Source organism: Hipposideros armiger, unplaced genomic scaffold (assembly GCF_001890085.2).
Source record: "Hipposideros armiger isolate ML-2016 unplaced genomic scaffold, ASM189008v1 scaffold_195, whole genome shotgun sequence".
In the NCBI taxonomy this organism is placed as follows: domain Eukaryota; kingdom Metazoa; phylum Chordata; class Mammalia; order Chiroptera; family Hipposideridae; genus Hipposideros; species Hipposideros armiger.
In genome coordinates, this window is record NW_017731545.1 from 1,201,497 (window position 1) to 1,225,655 (window position 24,159).

Below are 24,159 nucleotides of genomic sequence, written 5' to 3' on the forward strand. Positions count from 1 at the left end.
CCACGGACTCGTGGCCCGACTAGTTCCAGTGAAAGGGAGAGAGCCTTGGGTGCAGGATTGGCTGTGCTGATGGTTGCTGACATTGCTCAGAGCCACCCCTTACAACCCACCCCTTCCCTGCCCCCACCTATCTGGACAGATCCCTGCAAGGGTAAACACAGCCGCTGAAACACACAGGCTCTGAAATTGGTGCAGGAAGAGCTTTGGAACTTCATAAGCTTTCTACATCTCCTCAGGGAGGGAATGCCCTGAGACCCAGATGACCTGCTCACAGAGGAGAAGCCCACCTTCCACTGTGTGAGAAGCTGGAACAGTGCAGAGAAAATATAACACTACAGCATGAGAGAGAATAAAAGGATGCAGTCAGGGAGAAAATAAAGCATTCTACCATCACGTACTGGAAAGCAAAAGAAAGACCTCTTCCTACCAACCTGTTGCAGAACCCACTCCCATAGATGCCTAGGAGGAGAAATAATAATCCATTAATTGCCATGAATAACCAAGGTAACAAGGCAGCTCAAAAAGAAAATGAAAAGTCTCCAGAAAATGAACTTAAGGACATGGAAATATGTGACTAAAATGACAGAGAATTCAAGAATGCAGTTCTGAAAAAATTCAACGAGATGCAAAAAAACAGACAGACAGTTTAATGAACTCAAAAACACAAGGAACAAAATTAACATTTTACCAGAGATTGAAATTTTAAAAAAGAACCAAATAGAATTTGTGGAGATTCAGAACTCAATAAAAGAAATGAAGAATGAAATAGCCAGCTTAGGTAATAGAGCTGACCAGATGGAGGAAAGAATCAGTGACATTGAAGATAGAATACTGGAAATGACATAGATGGAAGAAGAGAGAGACTTGAGAGTTAAAAGAAATGGAAGAACTCTGCAAGAACTTTGACTTCATCAGAAACAGCAATGAAAGAATAATGGGCATACCAGAAGGAAAAGAAACGGAGAAGAGAACAGAGAGTATATTCCAACAAATAGTCAATGAGAACTTCCCAAATTTGTCGAAAGAACTGGATCCTCGAACCCAGAAAGCAAATAGAACACCTAATACCTCAATCCCAAAAGGCTTCTCCAAGGCACATTGTATTAAACTGTCAAAAATTAACAACAAAGAAAGAGTCCTCAAGGCAGCCAAGGAAAAGAAGACAGTAACCTACAAAGGAAAACCCATTAGATTATCATCAGATTTTTCAGCAGAAACTCTACAAGCCAGGAGGGAGTGGAATCAAATATTCAAACTATTGAAAGAGAGAAATTATGAGCCAAGCATAATATATCCAGCAAAGGTATCCTTTAGATATGAAGGAGGAATAAAGACCTTTCCAGACATACAGAAGCTGAGGGAATTTTCTAACACACGACCTGCACTACCAGAAATACTAAAGGAGGCTATTCAACCTGAAACAAAAAAGCAAAAGAATACAAAACCAGAGTAGGGCTACGAATAGACAGACAGAAGCAGGAAATGGCAACCCCTACACCAAATAAGACACTATACACTTAAACGTAACATACAGAGTAAAGAAGAAAACAAAAAATAAAAAATTAAAAAAAAAGAGAACTTGGTACTGCAGTGCAGAAATCAACTCACAGCATAAATAGGGATAATTTGTGACAACAAAAACATAAAAGGGGAGAGAGCAAAGGTCTGAACTGGCACAAAGGAATGGAGAAGTAAGCATGCTGAAGAAGCTGGAATACTCTAAATATGAAACTTTCTACATAAACTTAATGGTAACCACTCAGAAAAAAATCCAGAACTGAAATATATAATATAAAAAAAAGAAAAAACACAGGGAAAGATCATAGAATATCACCACATTGAAATAATAGACAGCAACAAAAAGGCAAAGAAATGATGGAGACACTGTCCTACCAGAAAACTAAAGATAGAATGGTAGGAAATCATCATATATCAATAATCATCCGGGCCGGCCGAGTGGCGCGATGGTTAAGAGCTGGTTTGGGACGCCAGAGGGCCCCGGTTCGGATCCCACATATGAGGGCCAGTGACACTGCCCTCTACAGCTAAGATGCTGAACAACAGCTCAACCTGGAGCTGGGCTGCCGTGAGTCGCCGGCGACGGCGTAGGCTGCAGCCCCTGTGGCAGTGGGTTGCCATGGGCTACCGTGTGTAGCCAGCAGCCAGCGTAAGCGGCTGTCCAGAAGCCGGTGACTGATCTGCCTCACCCAGGAAGAGCGCAATGATGGTGCCAACTTGGGCCAGTGAAGCAACGTCCTCTACAACTAGACTGAAGAACAAATGGACAGCAACTTGTCTGTTCCCCTTCCCCAATTCCCCAGCGCTGTTCCCATCCCCCAATTCCCCAATAAAAATCTTTAAAAAAATAATAATAATAATCATCCTAAATGTAAATGGACTAAACTCACCAATAAAAAGGTACAGAGTATCAGATTGGAACAGAAAACTAAACCCAACCATGTGCTGCCTCCAAGAGCCACATCTCAGCTACAAGGACAAATATAGAGGCAAAGTGAAAGGGTGGAAATTGACACTCCAAGCAAATGGTATTCAGCGAAAAGCAGGTGTAGCCTTACTGATATCAGATGAAACAGACTTCAGGATAAAAAAGATAGCAAGCGACAAGGATGGACATTTCATAATGATAAAGGCAACTATACAACAAGAAGGCATAACAGTCATCAATATTTATGTCCCCAGTCAGGGAGCAACGAACTATACAAAGCAACTACAACAGAACTAAAGGGAGAAATTGACCAAAATACAATTAGAGTAGGGGACCTAAATACATCATTGACAGCTATGGATAGATCATCTAAACAGAAAATAAATAAATAAATATCAGCCCTAAATGACACATTAGATGAAATGGACATAATTGACATGTACTGAGTACTTCATCTTAGAACATCAGATTATACATTCTTTTCTAGTGTACATGGAACATTCTCAAGGATAGACCATATATTGGGACATAAAACTAGCCTCAGCAAATTGAAGAAGATTGAAATCATACCAAGCATATTCTCTGATCACAAGGCTTTGGAATTGGATATTGACTACACAAAGAAAGCAGGAAAAACCACAAATATGTGGAGATTAAACAGCATACTTTTAAAGAGACTGGGTCAAAAAAGAAAGAGGAGTGATCAAAAGATACATAGAAACAAATGAGAACGAAAATACATCCTACAAAAATTTGTGGGATGCAGCGAAAGCAGTTTTAAGAGGGAAATTTATATCATTACAGACCTATCTCAAGAAACAAGAAGAATCCCAGATAAATAACCTCATGTTACACCTTAAAGAACTAGAAAAAGACCAATATGAAACCCAAAGTCAGCAGAAGGAAGGAAATAATAAAAATCAGAGCAGAACTAAATGAAATAGAGAACTAAAAGTCAATAGAAAAAATTAATGCAACAATTAATTAACAAATTAGTTAATTCATTAACAAATTAATTAAATAATTAATAATTAACAAAAATGCTGGTTCTTTGAAAAGATTAATAGAATTGGCAAACCCTTGGCTAGACTCACTAAGATAAAAAGAGAAATGACACAAACAAAATCAGAAATGCAAGGGGAGAAGTTACCATGGCTACCACAGAAATACAAAGGATCATCCAAGAATACTAGGAAGGACTGTATGCCACCAAATTCAATAACCTAGAAGAAATGGAGATGTTCTTAGAAACATATAGCCTTCCAAGGCTGAATCACAAAGAACTGGAAAATCTAAATAGACTGATCATCAGTAAGGAAATTGAATCAGTCATCCAAAACCTTCTCAAAAGCAAAAGTCCAGGACCAGATGGCTTCACTAGTGAATTCTACCAAACATTCAAAGAGGATCTAATATCTGCCCTACTCAAACTCTTCCAAAAAATTGAAGAAGAGGCAATACTCCATAACTGATTTTATGAGGCCAACGTTACCCTAATACCAAAACTTGGTAAGGATAACATAAAAAATGAATATTACAGACTAATATCTCTAATAAATGCAGATGCAAAAATCCTAAACAAAATCCTAGCAAATCGAATGCAACAATGCATTAAAAAAATTATACATCACGACAAAGTGGGGTTCATCCCAGGGGCACAAGGATGGTTCAACATATGCAAATCGATCAATGCAATACACCACATAAACAAAATAAAGGACAAAAATCATATGATTATATCAGTAGATGCAGAGAAAGCATTTGACAAGATACAACATCCACTTATGATTAAAACACTTAATAAAATGGGTATAGAAGGAAAATACCTGAATATAATAAAGGCCATATATGACAAACCCTCAGCTAATATCATAATTAATGGTGAAAAACTGAAACCCTTTGCTCTACATTCAGGAACATGACAGGGCTGTTCCACTTCTGCTTTTCAACATAGTCTTGGAAGTCATAGCCAGAGCAGCCAGGCAAGAGAAAGGACTAAAAGGCATCCATCTAGGGAATGAAGAAGTTAAGTTGTCACTTTTTGCAGATGACATGATGCTATATATAGAAAACCCTAAAGAGTCCACGAAAAAGCTACTAGAAACAATAAACGAATGTAGTAAAGTTGCCTGCTACAAAATTAACGTACAAAAGTCCATTGCATTCCTGTATAACAATGAAATCTCAGAGAAAGAAAATACAATTCCTTTTGCAAATGCAACACAAAGAATAAAATACTAAGGAATAAACTTAACCAAGGGTGTGAAAGACCTATACACTGAAAACTATAAGACATTTTTAAAAGAAATGGAAGAAAATGCAAAGAAATGGAAAGACGTTTCATGTTCATGGGTTGGAAGAATCAACATAGTTAAAATGGCTATATTACCCAAAGCAATATACAGATTTAATGCAATCCCTCATCAAAATCCCAATGGCATTTTTTAAAGAAATAGGACAAAAAATAATCAGATTTGTATGGAACCACAAGAGACCCCAAATAGCCAAAGCAATCCTAAGAAAAAAGAACAATACTGGAGGTGTCACACTCCCTGACTTCAGCTTGCCCTACAGGACAAAATAATCAAAACTGTATGGTATTGGCAGAAAAACAGACACACAGACTAATGGAACAGAATTGAGAACCCAGAAATAAACCCACATAAATATGGACAGATAATTTTCGACAAAGAAGGCAAAAACATATAATGGAGAAAAGACAGCCTCTTCAATAAATTGTACGGGGGAAATTGGAAAGCCACGTGCAAAAGAATGAAACTAGACTGCTATCTGTCGCCGTGTACCAAAATTAACTCAAAATGGGTCAAAGACCCGAAACAATAAACTGCATAGAAGAAAACATAGGTACTAAACTTACGGACCTTGGGTTCAAAGAAGATTTTATGAATTTGACTTCAAAGGCAAGGGAAGTAAAAGCTAAAATAAATGAATGGGACTATATCAAACTAAAAAGCTTTTGCACAGCAAAAGAAACCATCGCCAAAACAAAGAGGCACCCAACCAAATGGGAGAAGATTTTTGCGAACTGAACCTCTGATAAGGGGCTAATATCCAAAATATATAAGGAACTCATGCAACTCAACAACAAAAAAACAAACAATCCAATTAAAATGTGAGCAGAGGACCTAAATAGACATTTCTCCAAAGAGGACATACAAATGGCCAATAGACATATGAAAAAATGCTCAACATCTGTAATCATCAGAGAAATGCAAATAAAAAATACAAGGAGATACCACCTCACACCAGTTAGAATGGCTATCATCAACAAGACAAATAATAGCAAGTGCGGAGAAAAAGGAACCCTCGTACACTGCTGGTGGGAATGCAGATTGGTGCAGCCGCTATGGAAGGCAGTGTGAAGATTCCTCAAAAAATTAAAAATAGAATTACCATATGACCCAGCAATCCCTGTCTTGGGTATCTATCCCAAAATCTGAAAACATTTATCTGTAAAGATATATGTGCTCCAATGTTCATTGCAGCTTTATTTACAGTGGCCAAGACATGGACAAACAACCAAAGCATCCTTCGACAGATGATTGGATAAAGAAACTTTGGTATGTATACACAATGGAATACTGTTCTGGCATAAGAAAAAGTGAAATAGTGCCATTTGCGACAACATGGATGAATCTTGAGATAATTATGCTGAGCAGAATAAGACAGACAGAAAAAGCCAATAACCATATGATTTCACTGATATCTGGTATATAAAACTGAAAACAACAAAGGAGCAAGACAAACAAATGAAGAAACAAAAACTCATAGACACAGACAATAGTTTAGTGGTTACCAGAGGGAAGTGGGGTGGTACATGAGGGGAAAGGGGATCAAATATGGTGATGGAAAAAGAACTGACTCTGGGTGGTGAACACACAATGTGATATATAGATGATGTATTACAGAATTGTACACATGAAACCTATGTAACTTGACTAACAATTGTCACTCCAGTAAACTTTAATTAAAATAAAAAAACTGAAGACACATAAATTGTTCTCCTACACCTGATACAAACAGCCACCTAACGTAGAGATTGAAAGGATCTTCCTGCTTTTTGTCACTGCCAGCCTCTTTCTATTACATGTGCTTTGTAAGTGTTTATATCATCCCACCAGTTGAAATTTTAAAATTGAACAGTGATTAGTATTTACCAACATTGAATAAAATGTTTCATTAGCTAAATATTAAATACTATACTAAATACTATATTAAATACTTTGAATTCATCAAGAAGTTGCCTACTTTAGAGTAGTTCTTTCTGCAAGAGAAAATTGAAAGAGAATAACAATTACAGAAGAATGGGGGAAGGTTTAACAGAATATTTTTCAGAATATTGACTACACGTGCACCAGTGGAAATGAATTAGTAAGAGGCTTAATTTCTATACACATTTTTTATTAATAGAAGATTAGTTTTCTCCTCCATCCCTACAAAGTAATTGTTGAATAAATATTTAAAGAACATGGGTTTGAAGAGGAGCCAGATTATGAGCCTGCCTGGAGTGCCCTTGTCTCAGGCCGATTTTGTTTTGGGAAGTTCTGGTTTCTCACCCATGAATGGCTTGCAGTTCTGCTGTTTGATGTTATCTGGCAGCTGCGGTGCCCACCAGCTCCCAGGAGTGTGTTTGGAGAGAGAATAACAAGAAAATGACAGAAAGACAAGAATGCAAATGTCTTGATAACTTTCAGCAGCCTAGTGTCTTTCAAAGACACAATATTGTGCAATAAGCTTAGCTTCAACCCTGGCATGAAAATTCCTACCCTATTGTGGTTTTCCTCGGAAAATCTCAGCTCAGGTTACTAATAAAAACTTTGAGGCAAGAAGCAGGTTTCACACCAGACTTGAAGTGAAGAATTCCACCATCTTGCAGATTGTTGAGTAAATTTTTTTTTTAATTTTTTCTTGTCAATCATTTTACTGATAATTTTTTTTAAAAGATTTTTATTGGGGGAATTGGGGGAATGGGAACAGTGCTGGGGAATTGGGGGAAGGGGAACAGACAAGTTGCTGTCNTCTTGTTCTTCAATCTAGTTGTGGAGGACGTTGCTTCACTGGCCCAAGTTGGCACCATCATTGCGCTCTTCTCTGGCGAGGCAGATCAGTCGCCGGCTTCTGGACGGCCGCTCACTGCGGCTGCTGGCCGCTCACGCTGGCTGCTGGCTACACACGGTAGCCCATGGCAACCCACTGCCACAGGGACTGCAGCCTACGCCGTCGCCGGCGACTCATGGCAGCCCAGCTCCAGGTTGAGCTGTTGTTCAGCATCTTAGCTGTGGAGGGCAGTGTCACTGGCCCTCATATGTGGGATCCGAACCGGGGCCCTCTGGCATCCCAAGCGAGTTCTTAACCATCGCGCCACTCGGCCGGCCCTGTTGAGTAAATTTTAAAGTCATCCAGGAAATTTAAATTCTCTAATATTTACCATACATCCTTAGTATAGAAATCATTGTCCTCATTTTCTAAAACAAGCCTGAAGAGGAAAGGGCCGTGTTGGCAAATAAGCCTGTTGTCAACCAGTCTTTGCATGAGATTTTGAGAATTCCCCCAGAACATGTCCTAGAGAGGAGAGGTGGACGTGTCATTGAGAAGTGGGAGAAGAAAAGGAAGAAATAATGAAGAAATAACAAGAAATCTTCAAGCCCCTGGGCATTCTGAGCCTTCATACCACTCTTCTTCTCTTGCTGCTGAAAGCAGTTAGGGTTAGAGCCAAGAACTCTGACTTGGACTGAAGTCATAGAAATGGGGTTGAAGTCCAGTTTCTGTCATGCATGGGCTCTGTGTTGGTCTTATATTTTCTCTGCCTCATTTTTTTTTGTCGGAAAAATGGGGATAACAGTAGTACCTACCTCAGGGTATAGTTGACAGAAAAACTTTAAGACAGTTCTAGGCTTATGGTCATATTTAATAAATGTCAGTGGTCATAATTATCGCCATCATCATCTGTATCATCATCATCATCGTCTCATCATTATCACATCACAATCACTATCATCACCACCATCATCATCACATCATCAAATTATTTTTTTGGTTGTTTGTTTTTAGCTGAGCCATCCTGCCACCCGTTGGCAGCTCTTTGCAGCTCAGCTCGGTCTGGGAATTGAGCCAGCGACCCTATTGCTCAGAGCTCACACTCTTGAGCAAGCTCTTAACCAACTGAGCCACTCGGACAGCCCACATCATCAAATTATTATCACCACCACCATTCACCATCATCATCATCTCATCATCATGATCACCATTATCATCATTGTCCCAGTCATCATCATAGTCACTATCATCATCATCCCCATCATCACATCACAATCACTATCATTACCATCATCATCACCATCATTACAACCATCATCACGATCATAAAACCACTCTCATAAGTTTTATCTAGTGGAGTCAACAGTGATTCCTGTTCAAGACAGTCTGCACTTATGCATCCAAATATCTCATCCTGGAATACAAGAGCCTCCCCAGATTGATCTTTGCATATTTCTGTAGCCTCATCTTTCTCACCCACAATCTACACTTCAGCATTAATGACTAAATTATAGTTTTCAGCACAAACCATTTTAATTTACACTACGATTTTATTCATGTTCTTCCCTTGTCTAGCCAGTTTTTTCCTAACTTCTTTGCTTGGCTAATGCCTGTTCATCTTCTTGGACATGATATAAGCATCAAATCCTCCACATAGTCTTACTATCCCCTCCCCTCATTCTCTGAAACCTAGGTTAGGTGTCCTTCCTTTAAGCTCACACAGAATCCAGTGAATAGCTCTATGTTTAGCTTTAATACCTAATGCTTGGCTTACATGTTTAGCAGACATGTCAGTGCTCCATCACATCAACCTGAATCCTCCTTACTAGTTTGTGTGCCTATCCAACAGCTTTTATGTGCTTTGCTCCTCATGGATCACCCCTGTAACCTTCAAAGAGCTATCTGGGATGCTGGAGCCACTGCACTGAGTGTGGGAAGTACCTGGGAATTTGCGTTCTTAGTATTAATACATTAAATACAAGACCTAGTGTCAGGTCTCATAAATACCTATTTTTGAAGCAATGATAAACATACATGCAGTCTCTGCAACACCACTGATGTGATATAAAAGTTCTTTAATTTCCACTGGAGACAGATTCTCAGGTCTTGCCACTACTCCCATGGTTTATTGTGTATAGGCGTAGTGAAAGGAAATGCTGAATTCTTTTTAGTGGTTAGTGAAAACAAAGATGCAGTTTGTTCTCATACAAATGAACAAACCCCTAAAGTTTTTCTAAGTACTGCTTGCTGGATCCAGGGGTTCAGGAACCTCAGGTCAAGAGCCCCCCACTCACAGGAGGTCTCTGTAGAGGGGGATTTGGGGACTAGCTGAGATTAGAAGAGTGGATGCTTCTCAAACAGAGTGCTAACAGCCCTCTTCCTGGGATGCTGTGTGGCGTGATGGTTAGGAGTACAGACTCAGGAAGAAGATCACCTGGGTTCAAATCCTGCCTCTGCCACCTACTAGCTCTGTGAACTGAGTCAAGTTACTGAACTTGATTCCTACCTATGAGGCTAGTTTAAGCCCAGGCCCTGCCCTAGAGCCATTGGGAGGGTCATTGGAGAATGTGTGCACCTGGCACCCAGTGAGGCCCACTTTAGCCTCATCCCAGCTATATAAACCTGTCCCAAGAACTTTCCTTTTGTGGATATTGAGGGGTAAGTAGCAATTATCACCCACGCTTCCTTGATAAACTGACAATCAATGAAGCATACTTCCCCCACTGAAATATTTCTCCAGAGATGGCACATTTCTCATTCCTAATGCTCCATAACAGTGACCCCAATACGATGACCTCCAGGAACAGAGATCAGCCATGGGCCTTATGTGGGCCTCATGAAAGTTGTTTCAACTAACATGATTATAGGATCTATGCTAATGGAGCAGGTACATTAACAGATACTCATTTCCTTTAGCATTTGAGTCCCTGCAAGAGAAACATTTTCATTTGGCAGTGGTTCCCAGAGAGCTTCACAGTGCCAGCTGACAATATGACCATGACAGGTGGGACTAAGGGAGAGAGTCCCCCTAGACTTTCGGAAGACAGTTGTTTCTGCAAGTGACCCAACTTGATTTCAAACTGCATTGCATTTCTTCCTCAGTCTTCCTTAACTGACTCCCCTCTTGTTTTAATCTGGGATCTCCCAGATGGAGACCCTGTGATAAGGAATGTGAGTGGTCACTTGGGGGTAGAGTGAAACATCAACTGGAGGGAGGAATTGAGACAGAGAAAGGAAAATTGCTAATAAAAGGCATGTGATCGAGCTTGCAACACTGAACACCTGAAGCTTAATTCAGTGGGGACCCAGAGAGCTAGCCTAGATTTGTCCACTGATGGGAGGAGGGAGCTGAGTATTCATACAGCAACTCCCATCAGCCATTGCTTGAGGGCTCCCAGGGGCCATAATGCCCCAGCACTTCTTGACTGCTTTGTGAAAGGTTAAATTAAAAACCTTCAAACAAATGGCGGCATATTCTGACCTTTGAAAGGCAATGGAGCTCTCTAAATTAATAGGGCTGAAGAATATAGTAGGACCAGGGGCACCCATAGCCACCTGCTACATTCCTCTTCCCTGCAACCCACCCCAATCACATCCTCATGTTCAGAACCCTAGTGTGGCTATAAGGTTCAGCGTTTGTCTCTAGTCACTAGAGATGGGGAATGTTTCCAGGAGAACAATGTCTGTCACTACAGAACCTGGGAGTAGGTGTGTCATTCAGCCCCACCATGGCATCATGAAACCATTACTTACAGAGCCCATAATGGGGGGAAATTATTCCAAAAGAAATAACATTTTTTTAAAGTCTCATCATATATGATCACTAAGTCTAATCATATATGACCACTTGAAACTATGAAAAAGAGAAGGAAAAAGGAAGACCTTTTCTGGTTATAATTCAAGCCATATTCCCTCAGAGATTTAGAACAATTTCCATCAAGGCCAGAGTTCTATAGATCTTCCCTAGGAATTGCTTCTCCAGCACCACCTTCATTGAAATTAAAGACAGCGCAACACAAGTGCAGATGATGTAGTAAAAGGAAATTGTCTGTGAAAACCGCTGACTGGAGATGCCACATAAAACAGCAGGGTTAATATCGTACTGTTCAGGTACATTTGCCCTCACAACTCAGAAGCCCTTCTATATATCAACATTTCCGCTGGAGCCTGTTCACCTCCATTAAGCCACAAGCCACAATTATTTTCTGTTACCTTAGGTATTTTTTCAGTTTAACCACTGTCACCAAAGTTCTCCAGTTTTATTATTCCCAATCAACCTTTGCGATTGCCTGATGAGATAATATTGGGTTGTCGGAAAAGTCACGACGTATTTTTTTCTATGGTTTTCATTGCAAAAATGCATCATGACTTTTCCAACAGCCTAATATTTACCTTTCAAAATCTCAGTTCAATAGCCACTTACTCTGTGAAGCCATCTCTGACTTCCTTCACTACCCTTACCCAGCAGAATGAATCTTCATGCTCTGTGTCAGTTAGGGAGGAACATGGCTGCAAGTACAGAAACCCCGACTAATGACAGTGAAGGTAAAGAGAGGGCTTATTTTCTCACATAGTAAGAAGTACTGAGGGAAATGTTTCTGGTATTACAACAGCTGGTGAATGGCATTCTCAGGGCTCTGCCACCTTAGCATGTTGGTGTGTATCTTCATGCTTCTTGTCTCATGGCTATACAATGGCTGCTGCTATACCAGACATCACATCCAAGTTCAAGTCAGGAAGAAAGGGTGACTTTTCTTGGATCTGTCCCTTATTCTGATTGGCCAAAACTGTGTTACATGCCCATGGCTAGCTCCAAGGATACTAGAAAAGCTGAGTATATTGTAATCCAAAACAACAGAAAGTCTGCTTTCTTAGAAGTTATTTTTCATTATTGTTTCCACTATTGATCTTTTTATCATCTTGGCTATATCTGTTACCTATTACCAAAATATGCTGTGTAATAAATGGCCTCAAAACCTCAGTGACATAGAACAATAAACACTTTTAGCTTGTGGGTCTTTGGAGTTCAGCTGAACTGGGCTGAGCTTCACTAGTTGTGGCTGGACTCTCCCATGTTTCCATGTCTCCAGCAGGCTAGCTGAGACACGTTCTCATGGCATTATTGCTGTTGTGAGATGTGCTTTTCTATGTCTAAACCCCTTTGTTCATTTGTTTCCATTTACTCCCCACAATAACCTTTTAAGCTAACTAGAGAGTGTGGTGTGATTGGCCTCAGTTTGAAGGCTCATGGAAGTAAGGACAGTTGCTCAAGGTCACGCAGCTTGGAAATGTGAAGTTGAGGATTTGATGTAAGGTCCTTTACCCATCCTGGGCTTTCTCCAAGGCTCTGGGCTTCTTTTCTTTCAGCAACGCTGTGCTAGTCAGTGCTACTCAGGCATTTTCCTTAACAGCTTCCAAAGGTGACACCAGCTACTCTGTGAGCACCACCATCCTTGGAATCCATTCACCTCATATAAATGGGGCCCTTGTTCTGTGCAAGTTTGCCCTGAGACGGGGTGGATATGAATGTGTGAAGGACACAGCTGCTGCCCTTCCAAAGCAGGGATGCCAGGTACACAAACATAAAACGTGGCTCACAGTCCAGGCAGCACATGATCAATGCCAAAGTACAGATTCCCATACTAGGGACCCTGATAAGTTCTCAGGAAACAGGAGCTGCTATGGTCATGAGCCTTGAGCTGAAGTTCAAATATAGGGTTGTCGGAAAAGTCATGACGTATTTTGTCTATGTTCAAAGGTCATTTATTTATATAAAGAACAAAGATCAATCAATGAAATATTGCCCATTTGTTCTATAATCTTTTGCCATCTTTCAGTGAGCTTCATAATTCCTCATTCATAGAAGGACCTGTCTTTATCGGCAAAAAATTAAACAAGGTGCTGATTTACAGCCTCATCTGAACTGAACATTATACCACGCAAGGAGTTTCGAAGAGAGCAAAACAAGTGGAAGTCTGACAGCGCAAGGTCAGGCGAGTATGCTGGGTGCAGCAACACATCCCATCCAAGCTCCAATAATTTTTGACGGGTAATCAAACTTATGTATGGTCTCGCGTTGTCGTGATGGAACACAACTCCTTTACGATTAATGAGCTCTGGACATTTCTGGATGATGGATTCGTTAAAACTATCCAGTTGCTGACAGTACACATTCAAGTTGATTGTTTGGTTCCTTGGTAGGAGCTCGAAAAACACAACACCTTTAAAATACCACCACACTGAGAGCATAACCTTCCTCTGGTGAATGTCTGCTTTCAATGTCGTTTGAGGCTAATCATCACGTCGGGACCAAGACTGTTTGCACACCACATTGTTGTAAACAATCCACTTCTTATCATCAGTTATAGGTCACTTCAAAAAAGGATTGTTTTCCTCATGTTTAATGAGCATATCACAGATGTTTATATGTGCTGTCAAATGAACTTCTTTGAGTTCATGCAGAACCCAAATATCGAGCTTGCTTATGTATCCCAGCTTCTTCAGGTGGTCATGAATGCTTGAAGGATGGATGTTCAATGTTTCTGCAATCTCTCGTGTTGTGTAACCTGGGTTTGACTCAATCAATGCCTTTATTTTGTCGTCATCAACCTCGGTGGGCCTCCCTGACCGAGAAGCGTCGTTGGGATCAAAATCACCAGCACGGAATTTTGTGAACCATGGTTGGCACTGACTTTCTTGTAGAGCATTTTCACTATAAACTGTATGCAACTTTTCACAAGCTTGACGCACGTTCATCCCTTTATGGAATTAAAACAGTAAAACATGGCGAAAATGCACAGTTTGGTCTTCCATCTTCAACTTGTTGTAAAACCTCCAAAACTCAACCAAATCACTCAATTTTTTTTTAGAATGAAGCCAAAACTGTCAGCTGTCAAATGACATAGCAATAACGTAGATGCAAATGACTCTAGTACTTCCAAAAATAAACTAGTGCCATCTGTAGCAAAAATGCGTCATGACTTTTCCGACAACCCAGTAGATCCCCACCCCTCTTCTCCAGATACCCTTTACTCATTGTTTCCAGACGTGTCCCACATTTGCTTCTGTTTGTGATAGCCAAGCCACAGACTCCGATTCCAGGGTGCACCGCAGCACAATTCGACTGTCCCAGGGTATTGGGTCAGCTCGAGCATTTTTGAGACTTCAAATTTGTCTTGCATTTTATAGTGCACCTTGTGAAAATGATAATATTTTAAAAGAACATCATCAAACAATTTCACATCTCAAAATTTATCCTAAAAATGGAAAAGGATGTTATGTTTAAAGATTTTTTTTGCAGCAGTATTTATGGTTCATTCACTTATGAAGGAAAATAAAAATCACTTCTTAAGTTATATAAATGTCTAATCACTATATTGTACACTTGAAACTAATATAATATTGTATGTCAACTCTAATTGAAAAACAAAAATTTATTTAATAAAAGAGGTAGCTAGGATTTACTCAGGTTCATGCTGAGCATGTTTATACATTTATGTAAATGGCATATTTGTATATGAGTATGCAATTGAAATAAAACTTAAAATATAAATGATAATAATAATAATAATAAACATCAGTGGTTCTGATCGGCAGCCCCCAAAAGTGGATGACTGGAATTTTGAAACTGTCCCTTCCTCATTGTGATTGGGGAGGACAGCTTATTAGGAGGTGAGCTGAAAATAGAACATGGTGATTGGGTGGCAAATCAGAAATGACCTCTGTACAGGGAGGCAGCTGCTTTCCGTGAGAAAGTTCGGGGACAGTCCTAGGGTCAAATGAAGCCCTGCCATTTGCTAGTCATGTGTCCTTAGGTTACTATATTATCTGAGTTGTCTGGGAAATGAGGCCAGTAACTCCCCGCCTCCCACAGGAGTTGAGAGAATAAATGAGATAGCCTTTGGAAAGTACCCAGAGCATACCTGAATTCCTGGCCCAACAAATAGTGGCACATATCAAGGTCTGACAATGAAGTTCTAGAACTTGTTGCAATGATGTTGCTAAACTTTTTTGATATCAGAGAGATTATTCATTATGAATTTGTACCAACTGGACAATTAACCAAGTTTACTATTTGGACGTGCTGAAAAGACTTCTTGAAAAATTTCGATGACCTGAACTTTTTGCCAACGATTCATGGCTCTTGCATCACAACAATGCACCAGCTCACACGACACTGTCTGTGAGGGAGCTTTGAGCCAGGAAACAAATATCTGTATTGGAACACCTTCCCTACTCACCTGTCCTGGCCCCCAGTGACTTCTTTCTTTAGTTGAAGATAAACGAAATATTGAAAGGAAGACATTTTGATGACTTTCAGGACATCAAGGGTAATATGACAGTAGCTCTAATGGCCATTCCAGAAAAAGAGTTCCAAAATTGCTTTGAAGGGTGGATTAGGTGCTGGCATTGGTGCATAGCTTCCCAAGGGGAGTACTTCAAAGGTGCCTGTAGTGATTCAGCAATGAGGTATGTAGCACTTTTTCTAGGATGAGTTCACGAACTTAATTGTCAGTCCTTTGTATCATCAGTGATATTATATCCTTTGGAAATATAGTAATGCTCAAATTAATACAAAAATGCTTCACTCTCTGAAATATTTGGGCCAGTTGTATTGACAGTACCATCAATACCAGTAAGTTCTCTGTATCGTTTTTTCCCCTCTGCATCTTAAAGTTTGACTTTGTACATTTGTTTTGTTTTATTGGTAGTAGTAGACTTCTTTTTAGAGAAGCTCTATGTTCGCAGCAAAATTGAGCAGAAATTAGTTTCCATATCGCCCCATCCCCCCATCACAAGCACAGTCCCCACTCCAGCCAATCAGTATCATGTTCTGTTTTGTTTGTTTTCCAGTGGAAAACCTGATTTCCAGTGGATAACATGGTAGAGAGTTAGAGTGTAGTTTCTTGTAAGCAAAGTGGCAGACCTGCCCTCAGATGCCAGGAGGTGGAAAGGAGACCCATCATTTGGTGGGCCCCTCCAGGTGCCCAAAGGTGCCTTAATACAAGGTGTCTGATTGACAGTGGGCACCCCTGCCTCATGCTGCCTTATACACAGGAACTAATGTGACTTTCAATAGCCATCACCCTTACATAAGAGAGCCTGGCAGATCTATTCATTTCTCGTCCCAGTCCAAGCATTGATATTGCAATTAGATGGCGCTTGCCTCGAAACAGGATCAATATGTAATATTGGAACATAGTCTTAGAAAAATGGTTTATGAACTTCTAAGTAGCATTGACTATTTCAGTGAGTTAAGTATGTCAGCTATGGACAGCTTATTTAGGTCTTGGTTTATCCACAAGTGTGCCTCTCTGTATTCCAATAACAGCCTCTGGCTGTCCTTTCCAAGATCATGATAAACCCTGCATATCACTGGATCATTCAAGTCACTCCTCAAAAGAGAGTTTGAGTCCATTGTAATTTGGAAATGTGTATTCTAACTCATCCACAAAGCTATGAAATACAGCATTAAATTTTTAATTGACATTTTCAAAAAAACACCCCACAGGCAAATAATTTTGTACAGATTTTGAAAAGACCAATAAATAGAAAGTTATTTTTAATGCTTCTCTGCATGTCAGGCTTCCCAGGCCCCTCAGAGAGTAGAAAAGTGTAAAACAGATTTGCTACTCTCCAATTTCCTACCACCTACAAAAATCACACAAGAAATCCAAATTCAATGTGGGCAAATCAGAAAATATGGATAGGAATTATACAGATGGAATCACACCAACCAAGGGAGAAACTATTTTGATTTATGGCCTACAAACTCTTATACGGAAATACACTTATGTAAGTGTGCGTGTATGTATGCATTCCTATACACAGATAATTTAACAAAAAAGAGGTTGTACACACTATTTTACAACACTTTTACTTAGCAATGTAGTGTAAATACCTTTCCTTGTCACTAAATATGGATTTATGTAATCCCTTTTAGCAGTATTTCATTGAATGATAAATCATAGTTTGTACAATCCATCCCCTGTGGTATATTTTGTTAGGTTTGATAATTTATGATAGTCAGCATTTTGGAAAGAATGTGCCTGGTACATATGTTTTTATGCACTTGTCTGATATTTCCACAAAATCAAGTATTAAAATGTACTTTAGAATCTTACAATCTGGTTGAAAAGACAAACACATACATGTAAAAAAGAATACAAGCTCATAAAGAGGGGTGTTGTCTAAATTATTGCTCCAGCCGAGTCAAAAGCCAGAGATACCATTTGATGCTTGGTTTGCTACATAAGGCTTCATGAAGGATGGTTTTTAAGTGATAGAAACTCATCTCAAATCAACTTACATGTAAAAGATGTATTATCAGCTCATGAAATTGTAAAATATACTTTGGTTTCAGACTGAGCTGGGTCCAGAGTTCACATGGGTCATTGGGCACGTGTGTGTGTGTGTGTGTGTGTGTGTGTGTGTACCTGTCCCCTCTCTTGGTTCTGCTTCTTACTGTGTGAGCTGCATCTCAAGCAAGCTCTCTCTATATGACAGCTGCCTCCAGCGGCTCCAGACTCGGGTTGTATTTATCTCACATAAGGAACAAATGCTTCTTCCTCAGCTTTGCCGTTGATCCCTACTTGGCCCCTTGCAGTCCTTTTGCCCACCCGCCACTGTGTGAAGGGAAGGAAGTGTTCTGGTGGCTAGGCAGAGTCATGTGCCTGCGCCCTGTGGTGAGGGAGGCGATAATGTGTGACTGAAGGCCCTTCCCGTGGAGCAGTTCTCAAAAAGAAAAGATCCTGGATGGTGAAAAATGAAAGAGATGATGAAAAAATAAAGGAAGATGCTGGAACTTAAAGGATGAGTGACCACATCCATTCGATGCTTTGGGATTCAAGTAACAGGGGAACTCCAAATCAAACTGGCCTGTTTGCCAATGTGTTATGCTATGAAATCCAGAGTCAGGGTGGACTCTAGCACCACATGATCAATGGCTCAGTGATATCATTAAGTTGACTGAGGGTCAACTTCATCTCAAATCAGATTTCTACCAATATCGTTGTCAAATGGCAATCAGAGCTTCCAGCCTCCTTGTTCATAGCCAGCACTTGAGGGTGAGAAACAGCTCCCTCTGGCAAGGACTGTAACACCTTTCCTGCCATCTGATTGGTTCAGCCTTCGTCATATGCCCACCCCTGGACAAATAGCCTTCCCTGGGGACTACTACACACCGATTGGCCAATCAGTATCTACTCCTGGAGGAAAGGATGAGGTCACCTTCTAAATGGGGTATGGTGGATGTATGAATGAAACTGAGGCCCCATTAGAAGGACTGGAGGATGGATGCTGGCTGGTCAGCCCACAATGGAATCCAAATAAGTTGTCATTAGTTAGAAAGGAAACATGGAGTTGAATAAGGTGAAGAGGTGATTTATGGTAAAAAGATAGAATTCCAGGGGATGTCTGGGTCATAGCTGACCAAAGATGTGGAAGCAAGAGTAGAGAGGCTATCCTACAGGGAAGAAGAGCCTAAACAAGCTCTTTTGGAAGTATTCATTTATTTCTTCATTGAACATATATTGAGCATCTATTATGCGCCAGGCTCTGTGCTGAGTGCTGGGGATAAATGAGATATAGTTTATCACTGCATGGACTTCTAGTGGGGAAAATAGACAGCATACAAATTAATTTCACACATAATGTGTCAAGAAAAACAAAGTAGGATGGGGGATAGGGAGAAATGGGAGGAAGGAGAGTCCAAGGCTTCTTGCTTAGGTTGATATTGAACGAGGGACCTTGAAGGACATGATAGAGTGAGCCAAGGTGACCTGGGGGGAGTTTGCCCCCAGCAGAGGAAACAGCAAGTGCAAAGGCAGGTGTCGATGGCATGTTTGAGGAATGAGGAGGTGGACAAGGGCGAGAGTGGTAGGCGATAAGGTCAGAGAGGAGGGGTAAGATCATGTAGGATCTCACAGGCATTGCAAAGACTTTGTTCTTACTCTGAGTAAGTTGTTTAATTCATGATGAGAGAGGGTGTTATCGAAACAGAGGGTGGCCAGACCCTCAGCCCATGGCTCTGCTCAGACTCTGAATTTAATCCCTTCTCCAATTTAATTCTTTCTCCTCTCTTTCTCTTCCAGGCCATGTACATGTTCTATGCGCTCGCCATTGTGTGTGATGACTTCTTCGTCCCCTCCTTGGAAAAGATCTGTGAGGTACGTGCTTTTATTCTCAGCATGTCTGAGCTGGGCACTGGTACTACTCCTCGAGGTCCTGGAGAGCCCTCCATGCAACCTGGGATGGGAACACCAGGCATCAGCATGCTTCAGACTGATGGGCAATATTAGCACAAAAGCTCCATCAGTCTGCTTAGAAGTTTGGAACACCCATCTGTAGTCAGGCCTAAGGCCAGTTCTCCCGGCTCCATTTGACCATAACTCATGGTGCTATTTGTGTTCTGCTTCCAGTTTTCTTTTCTTCTTTTAAATCCTGTTCGTTTCTCGCTACCACTTTCTCCATCTTCCTCTCCTCTGTTCCCTTCTGTTCCTGTAACCCTCCTTTGGTGATTTGTGGGCCCTGTATAGTGAGAAATCTTTGGCCACACACGTCCATTGCCCTTCCTCTCTGTATATGTACAGAAATGCTCCAAGCAGGGGCCTGAAAGGTGAGGAGATGAAAGGATTGGCCACAGAGACCAGGAAAGGGACTTTGTTCAAAATCAGCCTACTGATGCCAGGCTGAATACCAAATTAAATCCCTTTCATCAGAAAATATTCAGCAAATCTAGAACTCTTTCATTCTCTTGCTCTTTCCTGTCTTTGTTTATTTTGAAATGTAGTTTCATTTATCTGGAAGCTTTCCATTTTACTCTATTTTTAATTCAGAATCTATTTTCAGAAGGGGTCTCTCCCAGACGCACCTCCCATCTGGAATTCAGTTCCTTTATGTAGTTTTCAAACTTTATCATCCCTCTCCTTTCCCTCCATCCTTCCCCTGAGTGTCTGATTCATTACATCTTGGGGGCCAGCAAGGGACAGAAGTTGCCTTTGTACTAAGTTCCCAAGTGGTGCTGAAGCTGCTGGTCCGAAACCACACTTCGAGAACCACTAACTTAAGCAGTTTCTTCTATATCCTGGAAGACTGTTAGTTTTGTGTACTCAAAATATAACAGATTCGTTCCACAATAACCCTAGCGAGGCCCCGGGAGTGGGTTCCTTTATACAGTGAAAGTGAGGTAGCACCTGAGATGGACAGTGGGCAGGTGTGGAAGCCCTTCGTCCAAAGTGACTTAACCTGAGAACAGGTTAAGGGAGGAGGAAGCACTGACACCCCTGTCATTGGGGTCATTTGTGATATCTGAAATACCCGCACTTGGTGGTTTATTCTTCATGCAAAGCAGATTACTTTCTCTCTTTCCACACAATGCTTTTAAATAGCAAAGACCCTCTTCTAGAGTTCTACACACAGTTGTCACAATGTGTTCTGCCCAACAGAGGAAACCCGTGGAACCTACAAGCACACCCCCTTGGGGAGGAATCAAGATGAAACACAGCTTGGTCGTTGCCATCCACAGGCTATAGGGTGCAGAGCAGCTCCCAAGTGATACATGCAGGGGGCTGGATGAAGTGCCAGGAAATTGGGAAGTGCAGAGAGAGAAAAGGGGAGGGAGAGATTGATTCACTCAGGGAATCAGGAAAGAGCTAGTGCAGGGGCCGGGCTGGAGCAGCCCTTGGAGGGAGAGTCTCAGTGGCAATACGTTTCAAGGAAGGGTATTTGAGCAGAAGACTCTGATCCATAGACCCAAACAGCATAACCTGGGGCATTTGTGATTCTGGAGAATGCCGAATTGGGGCATGAGGAGTTACTATTCAGTGCTCAGGAGGGAGCTGGGAAGGTTTTTGATGGCTATGATCTGGTAGATGGAAGGAGTCCATATGCAGGAAGACCCCTCGCTGGTCTTCCCCTAACGACCCCTTGAGATGTTGCCAGAGCTGAAGTGAATTAGGGATGAAAGAGGAGGGAATGTAAGGAGCTATGGAGGAAGAAGCAAACTGATCAGCTGAAGGAGAGAAAGGAACTGGAGATGATCCTAAGGTGTGGACTTCACAACTAATGCCCCATCATGGAGCCCGAGTTGGAGAGGACATGGCAGTGCAAGGCTCACAGCTCATGGCAAGTGGCCCATCTTGGCAAACCACCAAAGAGTGTGAGCTCTGCCTTCCCACAGACTCCTGCCTGTGGTGAGACAGGATGCCAGGTTGCCCTCACAACCACAACTTTCAATTTGAGGTATCAGCACCTCCATCTTAGGGTCTCCTCAGAACCCCTTATGGAGTTTAGATGTTCAGTTGAGAGCAAAGGAACCCGAGGACTCCAGATTAAAATGCTCCATTGCAGCAGCCTATTGTTGGTCAGTGGAGCCAGTGGCCAACACCGAGGCCATGCTGCCCCTCCATGGCTGAACAAGGAAGTACAGCTGCTGGTGCCACCTGGAAGAGGGACAGTCATTCAAGACTTGCATCTCTTTGCTGGGACGTCAGGATGAACTGGTTATTTACTGACAGCCAGCAGCTAACTTTCTGAATCATGAGTGAATGCAGAAAAGCTAAACATACTAACCAGTCTCTAATACTGTATTTGTCTTGTCTTCTTGCAAATCATCTTTGGATTAACAATCAGCATAACCTGGAGAGTTTGTTGTACAGAATATCTTAGCAGGGCTGATTACGTTTCACTTTCTACTCACCCCCACTCTCCCTACCCCAGGGTTTCAAGCCTGCATTGAGGATGGGGATTAGGTTTCAGGAGGTTGACCCTCTCCAACCCTAAAAGCCTCCATAGCCTTTCAGAATCAAGGCTCAAAAGCTGGTTGCCATGAGCCTAATATAACCTGAAATCAGCATAGTATTGAAAAAAATCAGGATATTTTGCATAAAAATGTGGATTTTGTCTCTTAAAAATAAAGATATTTGGGCAGAAGGAAAGTAGACTTCGGGTGGTAGGCACACAATCAAGTATACAGATGTCATCTTATATATACCTAAAACTTATAAAATATTATTAACCAATGTCACCCAATAAAATTAATTAAAAATAAGGATATTTGGTAACTCAGAGGGAACTGAGTGGTGTTGAATTTGGAAAGTAAGCAAATGCCTACTATGCGTCACTGCCCACTCCACTCCTACCAGTTATCTGCAGGACCCCTGGGGGCATTTGGGTTGGGGACCCATAGATCTTGTCAAGAGCCTTTAATTCAGGTGGACATACAGCCCTGTCCTTGATCCTGCCCCTCAAGGAAGACAACGAGAGGAGTTGTGGCCCTGGGAAGGGGGTGGTTTGGGCAGCAGTGGCCAAGCTCTGAGAGGAGGAGGAGGAGGAAGAGGAGGAGGATGAGGAGGAGGAGGAAGGACTAAGCTTGGGACCTGGGAGTCAAAGGGTTCCCAGGGGAATTCCACTCACCTGTGCTTTGTCCTTGCTCCTCTGTAGCGCCTGCACCTCAGTGAAGATGTGGCTGGGGCCACGTTCATGGCAGCGGGCAGTTCGGCCCCAGAGCTGTTCACATCTGTCATAGGTAGGTGATGACCTGGGATCATCTCAGCCCTGCCCTTTCTCAAGGACAAGAGCTCTGTGGTTGTTGTTCATTATTATTTTATTAAAGTGATGCTTTCACTGTGCATGGATGTGTCCAAGACCCAATGCCAATGCTCCCATTGGACAGTGTCCCCAGTGCAGATTAGTAAGCTCTCTCCTATCCTTGACTGTTTCCTGTAGATCCTATGAACAGTTTAATGAACCCCCCACACCCACCTTGGAATGCAACTGGCCACAACAGCCAGGCTGATGTTAGGTTTGTGTTTCAGGAGTCTTTATCACCAAGGGCGACGTGGGAGTTGGCACCATCGTGGGTTCAGCGGTGTTCAATATCCTGTGCATCATCGGAGTCTGCGGGCTCTTCGCTGGGCAGGTAAGAGTGACAGCAGAACGTGGCACCTGGAGAGAGGTGGTGTGGAGGTGAGGCAGGGGCCAGTCTGGCAGGAGCAGAGCCAGCATGAAGGCCAGTGGTCTTGGGCAGCGATGATGTGGGATCTCATGCCCCAGGAGGCTGGCCCAACTGGACCTGGAAACTCTCAGGCACCTTTATTTGGTCTTCGTGTTGATATAGAGTGCCCAGGTCCATGTAAATAACTAACCAGCCTGAAGATTTGGGCCATGAATCAAGGTGTCACACTCATTTTGATACGTTACTGATCTGAACTGGAAGACCTAAAACAATTTTAGGTATGGTTTTGCATCAGTGGAAATAGAGTAAATTAAGAGAGTGGGCGAGTAGATAGGAAACAACACAGGTTTTTCATGCTAAAAACAATTTGCAGTTGTCACAGTTTAGGACCCCATCTTTCTTTATCTACAGTGATCAAGCATTTTATTTACTCATTCACTTTAGCTTACTTTTGGGGTCCTGAGGAGCTTTGCATATCTGTGGTTTAGCTATGGAGACTGTTCCACTGCCAGGGGGTATCATAGGGTCTCTGTGCTTTGTGAACTCTGGTGTGTGTTTTGGAAAGTCTTGGGAAGAAAACTGGAAGTCACCAAAATGTGGGGCTGCCAGGCATCCATGGCGTTGCAGTAACAACCGAAGGTTTGCGGCCATCCTGCTAACTCTCATGTCCTAGTATCTTTGTAGGAATTATATTCAGAAA

At 41.7% G+C, this 24,159-nt stretch overlaps 1 protein-coding gene across 1 annotated transcript in view; it reads left to right on the top strand.

The window, feature by feature from the left end:
* Nucleotides 1–24,159, top strand: part of SLC24A3 (solute carrier family 24 member 3) — a 501,111-nt gene that overhangs the window by 348,412 nt on the left and 128,540 nt on the right. Inside the window, exons 4-6 of the mRNA XM_019653117.1 lie at nt 19,597–19,671; nt 22,946–23,030; nt 23,320–23,423. Coding sequence (XP_019508662.1) covers nt 19,597–19,671; nt 22,946–23,030; nt 23,320–23,423 — 264 coding nt within the window. The remainder of the gene's footprint in view (nt 1–19,596; nt 19,672–22,945; nt 23,031–23,319; nt 23,424–24,159) is intronic.